Source organism: Macadamia integrifolia, unplaced genomic scaffold (genome assembly GCF_013358625.1).
Source record: "Macadamia integrifolia cultivar HAES 741 unplaced genomic scaffold, SCU_Mint_v3 scaffold1992, whole genome shotgun sequence".
In the NCBI taxonomy this organism is placed as follows: Eukaryota; Viridiplantae; Streptophyta; class Magnoliopsida; order Proteales; family Proteaceae; genus Macadamia; species Macadamia integrifolia.
This window is the reverse complement of record NW_024868456.1, coordinates 77,810-86,730: the sequence shown is the minus strand read 5'-3', so window position 1 is coordinate 86,730 and position 8,921 is coordinate 77,810. Positions and strand designations below refer to the sequence as shown.

General features: G+C 38.4%; 1 protein-coding gene across 2 annotated transcripts in view; it reads left to right on the top strand.

Moving 5' to 3' along the window:
- Window positions 1-581: 581 nt before the first annotated feature.
- Window positions 582-8,921, top strand: part of LOC122065393 (putative deoxyribonuclease TATDN1) — a 12,269-nt gene continuing 3,929 nt past the window's right edge. The window contains exons 1-9 of one of the 2 annotated variants that reach the window (XM_042629202.1): window positions 582-896; window positions 1,009-1,029; window positions 1,115-1,238; window positions 1,341-1,398; window positions 3,183-3,226; window positions 3,320-3,400; window positions 7,609-7,679; window positions 7,779-7,889; window positions 8,448-8,530. In XM_042629202.1, coding sequence (XP_042485136.1) covers window positions 1,143-1,238; window positions 1,341-1,398; window positions 3,183-3,226; window positions 3,320-3,400; window positions 7,609-7,679; window positions 7,779-7,889; window positions 8,448-8,530 — 544 coding nt within the window. In that variant the 5' untranslated portion in view covers window positions 582-896; window positions 1,009-1,029; window positions 1,115-1,142. The remainder of the gene's footprint in view (window positions 897-1,008; window positions 1,030-1,114; window positions 1,239-1,340; window positions 1,399-3,182; window positions 3,227-3,319; window positions 3,401-7,608; window positions 7,680-7,778; window positions 7,890-8,447; window positions 8,531-8,921) is intronic. The other variant, XM_042629201.1, reaches the window with a different exon arrangement.

Below are 8,921 nucleotides of genomic sequence, written 5' to 3'. Positions count from 1 at the left end.
GTTGGACTTAGCTCACATGGACTTCCATTGTGGCCAAGATTTAACTCAGTTCATAATGTCATTGCATCTTGTTGTATGAATGAAGAAAGTAACTAAAACAGTACAAGGAAGTTTTTCTAAGCTTTTGAAAAATCGACAAGAGAACTTCATTAGTAGAAGGGACCCTTTCTCTCTTTAGACTCTTAGCACATGACAGTACTTTGAGGAATTTAGGGGGCGGAGGGTCAGTTGCGGTCAATGTTTTTCAGAGTTTGAAGGTAGCGGGGTGGTTTGAAGAATTGGAATTGGAATTGGAATTGAAATGAGAATTGAATCGTACTTATTGGAATGTGATTCCACTAAGAAGACTAGCTAGGTCAACCCGACCCAACCTGACCCAACCCTGAGCCCTGTAGGGTTGGGCTTGAGCATGAACCCGGTAGGGTTGGGTTAGGGTTGGGTTGAGTTTTGGGACCTAGGGTTGGGTTAGGGTTTTGAGAAATCCACCCCAACCCGGCCCTGTTTCACTCCTACTTAGAACCATGGATAAAATCTAACTAGTTTGGAAAATCTCAGCTAAATGTAATCAACTACATGAATGCTTGCTCTCTCTATCCAAGTTCATACTTGAGATAAATCAAACAACTTTGTCTATAGTAAGTTTAGACTTTGGATATACCGGAGATCTATATTGTTTTTCTTTTCCAACCAAACACAGCTTATTTGTGATACCTATGCCACACGAGGCAGTCCAGCCGCCGGAGAGGATCCCGACGCAATGGCACTCCTCACTCCATCTCTCGTACCCCTGGACTGAATCATTTACTCAAAATTCTCGCTTCATCTCTCCGAACTCTGCTCAGCTGCCACTCCCAATCTTGTTCGACGCTGGATCATGGCGGCTGTACGGATGATAGGCAAGTACCCCTGCAACTCTCAGAATCTCAATATATCAAGCTATACTGTTTCTTTCTTCAGCTCTTGGCTCTATCTAACAATCTCTCCCTATGCGTTTCTTCATTCGAAAAGATATTGCGGTGAACTTCACAGGTCAGGCATTATAGCAAACACATTAGCTATTTACTGTTTGATTCTTCCTTGTTTTTATGTCGACGAATGTGTCTTCCTTATGAAGCTGAGAAGCAAATTTCGGCGCAGATAACATGTTCAAGGGGGTCTATAATGGCAAGAATTACCATGTAGCTGATATTCCGGCTGTTCTCAGTAGGGCATGGAGTGCTGGAGTTGAACGAATTGTCGTAAGTTCACCCGGCATTGGTTTCTAGGTTTTACTCATGAGTCACAACCTGTGCATTGGTTTTGTTTTTATTGTCTGAGATTTTGGCATCGTGCGTGGCAAGGTCACCGGTGGGTCGTTGGAGGAATCAAGGGAAGCTCTGGCTTTATCGGAAACCGATGGTATGGTCCTTGATTTGGTCCGTTTCGTCTCCCTTACATTGCCATTAGTTTTTTACTTATAATTGTTGAACAAAGATGAGAAAATGTCATGTAATTAAATGATAGGAGCAGCAATGGATCCATGATTACACCACCACTCTGATACCTTCCTTGTGAAGGCGTGCTTACTATGAGTTGAAACAAGAGTTCAATGTCATCAATATGTTCACTGTCAGAGGTACCATAAAAAAACAGGACCACTTGACGAACTTAGATCGATATGCAAAAAGGGCTAAAATGTTTTACCTATTTGGTTTGCAACTCTTTCTGGTTTCTGACCCTTGCTGCCAAAAGGATTATGCAAGGGAGCCACCAAGTCCTTTTTCACCTTTTAAATTTAATGAAAAAACTGATACAGCAGGGCTTGATGGCTTCAACAGTCCACCAACGCAAATAGCTTCAGTTTCCTGAGCCTTGTTGAACCGCTATAATCAAAGGAACAAAAGCAATCGAAGATTGCCAATTTCTATCGGTGTTAGATAGCTATAGCAGCATTACCTTGTAGTCGACTATAGATAATTATGACCCTATTGAACTTTATTATAGATAACTATGTCAATTGAACTACTGGTGAGGGGAGGGATGGTTCTTGTCGGTTTGGTGCCTACCAGTTTATAGTGAGTTAATATCAGCAGTTGTTGGGATTCTCTTCTGCTCATTAATCTTTTCTATATCTTTTTTCCTTCTGCTATGGAATATGCTTGTGCTGAACTCAAGTGGTTCCCTCTCTCAATTTAAATTAGCAAGAATCTACCAGGATCATCACTGAATTCAATCAGGGCTTGCAAATGGAAAAAGGCTATAGGATCCAATAGATTGAAACTGTTATTTGACTTGACTTTACATTAATAACATCTGGGAGACTGGGACAATTACGGGGTTTTGACTCAGAGATATTGTTTGGCCAACCATTAGCCAACCATCCAATTCTTCAATCAAAATTGGCATGAATTTCTTAATTCATCTAGACTCTCAACAGGGAAATAGGGAATCCGTAAGGATATACATCATTAGGTTTTTCCAAGGTTCAAGAACTCATTTCGTTTCAGTGAATAATCTCACCAAAACAATGTACTTTTTCCATGTGTTTCGCTTGACTATTTTGAGGGGCTAATGACCGAGATGACCGAAATTGTGTCTTTTTTTCGTTTCATGTGCAATTTTGTTTCGGTAAAAAAAAAAAACCCCCGAAATATCTGAGATTTCGCTGAGTTCTCAAACCATGGGTTTATCTCTTTTTGTATATGCTTCTCCCCTCTCCAGCTTCTTCTGTTCATACCAATTCTGTCGAAGTCTATTTAGATTGATAATGTTTCATATTAACTTCTCAAGCAAAGTAGTGCTGGATAGTAGGGTGCAAGAAAATTTGCCAAGAGAGGGGAAAGGTAAACGTGAGCAAGTGGCTCCTATATGTATTTACTTTCGGTAGGATCTGTAAAACTGAGTTTGTAGTATAGATTAATCAAATGTTCAACAATCAATCTGCACTGAGATTTTACCTACTTGAAAGCTATTTGTGAGATCTCTGTTTATCATCTGGTCATATTACTTCTATTGAATGGATTGATGAAACAACATCTGTTTCTAATGATAGTGAGTTCCTTTACATGATACCAGAGTTGTGGTCTAATCTTTTATCCAAGGGTGTTGTGTCACTAAATTGGATGAATTGTACTTCCATTTACTTTTCTTTTGTGTATGCCGGTGGTTCGTTCGTTTTATTTTCACCTTCTTAATTGTTGCAGGAAGGCTTTTCTGCACAGTTGGGGTGCATCCTACCAGATGCAGGGTGACTTTTTCTTCATTTGTCATTTCTTGCATTCAAAATATAATCTGCATGTTGTCTGGTATTGCATCTTTGACATTGTCTCTTCTTATTCAGGAATTCGATGAGAGTGGGGATTCAGAACAGCACTTTCAGGCACTTTTGTCTCTGGCGAAGGAAGGAGTTGAGAAAGGAAAGGTATGATTTATCTCCATAATTAGATTTTTAGCATTCTTGTTTTTTAGTTTCAAGTTTCTTATTTTATCTTATTATTTTTTAGTTCAGCCGCCTTAGGCATTGTGTCTCCACTATAGTAATTGGATGCTGTAGGTCTTAGTATGAGATAGTACCACAGGGGTATTCTCATTATGTCTTTGCTTATTAGGGTCCTATGTGAGTGCTACATAAGTAACAAAGGCATAATTAAAATTCTCAACGCATTTAATTTTTAAATGTACACTACTACTACCGATTGGGTGGTTAAGCTATTCTCTCCAATTGGTAGTACAAGTTTTGCCCTGTATTTTCTCTCTTCCTTTTTTTCCCCCATCCTTCTATTTGTCCTTGTTGGTATTCTAGGTCTGAAACTGTTACATTTTTTTAGGGTGGGTGGGTTGGTATCGGTTTGGGTTTTCTTGGATCTTGGGATGTTCAGACTATAGCTCTTTCCAGGTTTGGAGATGCATAGGGATCATGGTAGGTCACCAATGGTTGTTTTATCTCCCTTGATCCTCAAAGTATGCAAATCGTACCATCAACCTGGAAGTGTTGTTTTGCTCCCCACCTCTTCCTGTGTCACCCAGCCCGTGAAAGAATATTGTATGTCAATCTTTTTCTTAGATGCATATATTTCCTGATTTAGGTGTGCTTCTAATTAATTTCTTCATTCCTTACTAACTGAACAGTTCACCTCTCAGTTTCTCTTCCTTGTCTTTTAACTTCTAGTTTCCACCCTCATTGCTGCCTAACAAAATTCAATCTTCTTCCTTATGGGGATCCAAATGTCTCTTTATTCCATTAACCTTCCTGTCATTGTCCGATGGTTCTTCCTACTGTGTTCTCTACTCCATTCATAGATTATAGATAATTGGCATGATAACCACAGAATCTCAAAACAATCAGTCTTGATCCTAACAGTTGAAAGGCAACGGGAGGTGATCTAAGGTTATCCTAGGAAGGTAGTTCGTTGAAGCTGGCTGCTTGGCAAAAGTGTTACTACCAAAGTAAGGTCACCAAGAATCCCAAGTTTGATTCATGCTGGTTGTTCTCCTGCCTTTAAGTAAGTGATATTGGAATTGGTAAATGGCAGACCCATCAAGTCAAATTCATCAATGAAATTGCTAAACCCGCAAAGCAATACAATAAGGATAGACCCAAAATGCTTATATCGTGCTTGACTTGCTTGCACAAAGCTCCTCTCTCTTTATGATTGTAGGTCTGTAGACTGTACACTGTCAATAAATGCAAAACACGAGCCATATTGCTAAACCGAGAGAGTGCTTCATGACAAAATCGTCAACCTATGCTTTGTACCTCTATATTTGTTTAGCAATCAAATCTTTCGGTTAGCTTTAGGAAAAAAAAAAAAATCTGCCATCTGTGGATCCTGAGAATGGGAGGTTACAGCTCTTGAAGCATTCCTTGTCCATATAGAGTCAAAAGACTTTTAATTAGCTTGTTGAGGGAGAATTTAGAGGGAGCATGATGTCAGTTTTAGCTTGCTGGTAGTCTTTTCGAAGCCTTCTTTTCCTGGAGCTACTCACCACTGGGGCAACACTTTCCATGATAAGATTTTCATTGAGAATTCTAATCCCTATGTTCCAGTCCCATTAGCCTTCTGGGGCATCTCCTTTTTGATTTTTTTTCTTTTGGGTTCATCTGCAACATCAACAGATTGTAATTTCATTAACTAATTAATGTAGGACTAGATTTGACAAGTCAAACTAGACCCAAACAACAGGAACTTGTAGACCAAAGAACAACCAAAACCAATCCCCATATTCCAGTGATAATCAACCAACAGAAAAGGAAGAAACCAGTAACTATCGATCACAGTAATCAATGCCACTTAGACCAGATATCAGTAGATCAAATAAGTTTAAACCAGCAGCAGTAATAAGAGGCAACAGTCCCAAAACAACAGCAGAAAAATAACAGAACAGAATAAGACAAATCAGGCTATCGATTCTGGTTGTATTCTGGCAGAATCACTACAGGGCAAAATTCTGGAGATTTCGAATATCTCTATAATGGCAGCACAGAATTAGGCCTGCTTTGGTTTGATTCTTAAGGGAGTACAGGGGAGTAATCAACCACAGTTTGGAAACCAATCAGTGGCTGGAACTGGCTCCAGCAGAAAAAAAAACCGAAGGCTCTGTTTCAGAATTTCTGGGTAGAAAATTTAAAGTTATAAATAACTGATTGTTTGACAGCAGTAGAACCTTGAAACAAACTTAAAAGAGAATAAGAAGACTTATAGAAACCCTCCTGGAGTTCACGCCGCAAGGAGTCGACCGGATCAAACACCAACCCCTTGTTCTGTGATCATACACAGAAAATCCAGTAGATGCATGGCAGCGACCAGCAGCAGGTTCTTTTTTTTTTCAAAATCAAAATTGTCTCTCTATGATGAGAGCTCTCCTTTATTTATAATAATGATGGAGAGGGTTTACAAGTAATAGTAACTCAGAGTTACTAAATCTGAGTTACTAAAAATTGATTACAAGAAGTTACTAAAAACTGGAAATTAGAATCTAATGAAAATAGAAACTAGTCTAGACAGAAATTAGAAACTAACAATGACTTGAAATTAGAAACTAAATAACCCCATCTAAAAAGGAAACTAAAGAAAAGGAAACAAATCACTGAATCCCGTTTGCAACCTTAGAACCCCTAGTTTAGACCCATAAAAGTAGCCCAATACACTCAAAACACATGGGATCAAAGGCCCAACATGTATGGAACCCAACCCTAAGCTTATTCCTAATAAAACAAGCCTATTTAGGAAACTAAACTGCATCACTAATCAATATATATACATCAATCATGAAGCATGTGATCCAAGTCAGAAGAGAAAGACACCATATCTCCACCAGATAATTCTTCACATGCCATAGATCAATCAAACAAAAACCAGGAAATATTGGCATGAATTCTGGGGGAAATTTTTTTAATGAAAAAACTCTTTTGTTCCTTTCCAGTTCCCACAACCCCCTCATGATAGCATAAGGATTTAGGAAGCATGGTCCATCTCTTTTCCATTTTTGCCAAATGGATTTCTGGACAATCTGATAAATACTTTCTGCACTGAGCCACGCCAAGTTGATTGAAACACATCTATTCTCCCTTTTGCCTCATTCTTCTAGGCGTTGTATATTTGATCATGAATGATGGTTTTCCAGTTCCTCCTTGCAAGATGCAACTTCTCAGGTTTTTCTTTCTGTTTCACAGTTTTCGGCTCTTGGCACTAAGATTTCAGACGTATAAGTAGCTTCTGAAATCTGAGCTACTGATGTAGCTTTATTCTCCAACACATGCCTCTGGACTTGGTTAATACTTCTCAGGCTGGGATTGGCTGAATTTTCTTGATGTACTTCTAGGCAAAAGAATTGATTTGTATATGATGCACCGTCAAAGGTTTAAGTCTTTTCACACCCACTCAGTTCTGTTATTCTGGAGATACCTAACCTGTCGATCTAATCATGTTGTTAAGTTTCAACCTCCTCCCTTTATTCCAGATAACCTCAGCTGACTCCATTTGAGCAAATAATCATTCCAGATAACCTCAGCTGACTCAAATCTTTGATGCCAGATAAGTTATTAACCTTATCATGTAGGCTTTTATTGCAGTGCTTGTGAATGAAAGACTGTATTAGAAATCTTACCATAATGTTGATCTCTGCTGTACATCTAGCCTCCTTTATAGCTAAGCACTGTTGTGCTGCAGAATAGCTTAATCATTAATAAATTTCAGGACTCTTAATTTTGATAGCTTCCTCCTAAGATATCACCCACAAAAATTGATCCCATCACGTGATCCTAACTGTTGACATTTCTAGAAAGGGGTTCAAGTTTATTATGTGACCAGTCACTGACCTTGTAGTAGGACGTCAGTAAAAAAAATTTAGAATTCAATATGCATGATTTTCTTTGGTATGTCAAGGGGGCACCTTTCTTCTGGGTTGTGACATAATGCAATCTTCAAACCTGTTTGGAAGGAATGTAGATCCTTTGCTTTTCAAGTTGAATGGTTAGTTTTTTATTGCGAGACAAATTTTTGCCTATGCTTTTGGTTTTGACTGCTCTGATCATTATTTGACTGCAAAGGTGTTGGTATGAGTATTCTGGCTACTTTCTTGGCTTCTAGATATGCTTCATTTTCTGTTCGTGAAATTGATGCTATTCAGGTGGTAGCAATTGGTGAATGTGGGTTAGACTATGACAGACTTCAGTTTTGTCCCTCGGAAATTCAGAAGAAGTACGCTCAAGATTCATTGACTTTTATTGGAATAATTATTTAAAATATTTTCAGAGTACAATTTTATGCTGTTTTGTCCTTTTAATATTTCAACATTAGGTATTTCGAGAAGCAATTCGAATTAGCAGATGCTATGAAGCTACCTATGTTCCTTCACATGCGTGCAGCTGCCGAAGATTTCTGTGAGATTATGGCACGAAACAAGGAGAGGTTAGTTTCTAGGATCCATGAACTGCATCATCGATTTGGACTGAACTAATTACTATTGGAAGATAATATCAAAGCACATGATTCACATGCTGGATGTTGTAACCATTTTATAGTCAAGCTTGAGTGATCCTGGACCAAAATAAATCTGGTTCCAAAATATCATCTATTCAATCTACTTATTTATCTCTATGTTCATTTTGTACATTGGCAACAGATGTAATGTGATGGATAGTTGTTCTCATCTCTTTTGATTTCTCTAAGTGGGATATAATCTGGAAGTGGATCTGCTCTCCCTGTGTACCACATTTCCTGATCCAATAAATATATTACAATGTCGCTTGTAATGCAGAAAATTTAGGTTGGTCTTGTGCATCAACATAGTGTGCCTTTTGTTTTTTAACAATATCACAATGTTGCAAATATGACATCCTTTTGATCCTTGGAAGTCTTGGATGATTTGTACAGCTATTAGGATTCCTTTTTCACCTGCTTACTCTATGTCAAGTTCATGTGGATGCCTGGATGGAGTATATAAATTTTCCTTTGCTTATTTGACAGGTTCAGGTCAGGGGTTGTCCATTCCTTCACTGGAAGTGCAGAAGATCGGGATAAGCTCTTGTCCTTCAGTGATCTATTCATAGGTAAGCTCCTTTTTTTTTTTTGTGGTGGAGTTAACTATCCATTTCATTTTTTGTATTAGTTGAATTAGATTTGTTCTCTATTTAGGAATCTGTTACCTATAAAGATCTGCAAAGAATAGTCTAATATCTTAAGTTGAAAGGAAAGGGCTATGGAGGGATCTCACTTGAAGAGAATCAAGAGATTGTCTACAACATAATAGGTTTCAATTGCAATGTAAAAATTCTAGGGACCTTTGTGGAATTCCAATATCTACATCAGCCCTATGGCAAGTGGCAAGTGGCAACCTTGTATTGCACTTTTGTCCTACAAAAAATGCCCTTGAATATTCTTGGTTTCTTGAAGAAACAATGCTTGAAAAGATGGCCTCCCACCACTGCCCCCCCCCCCCAA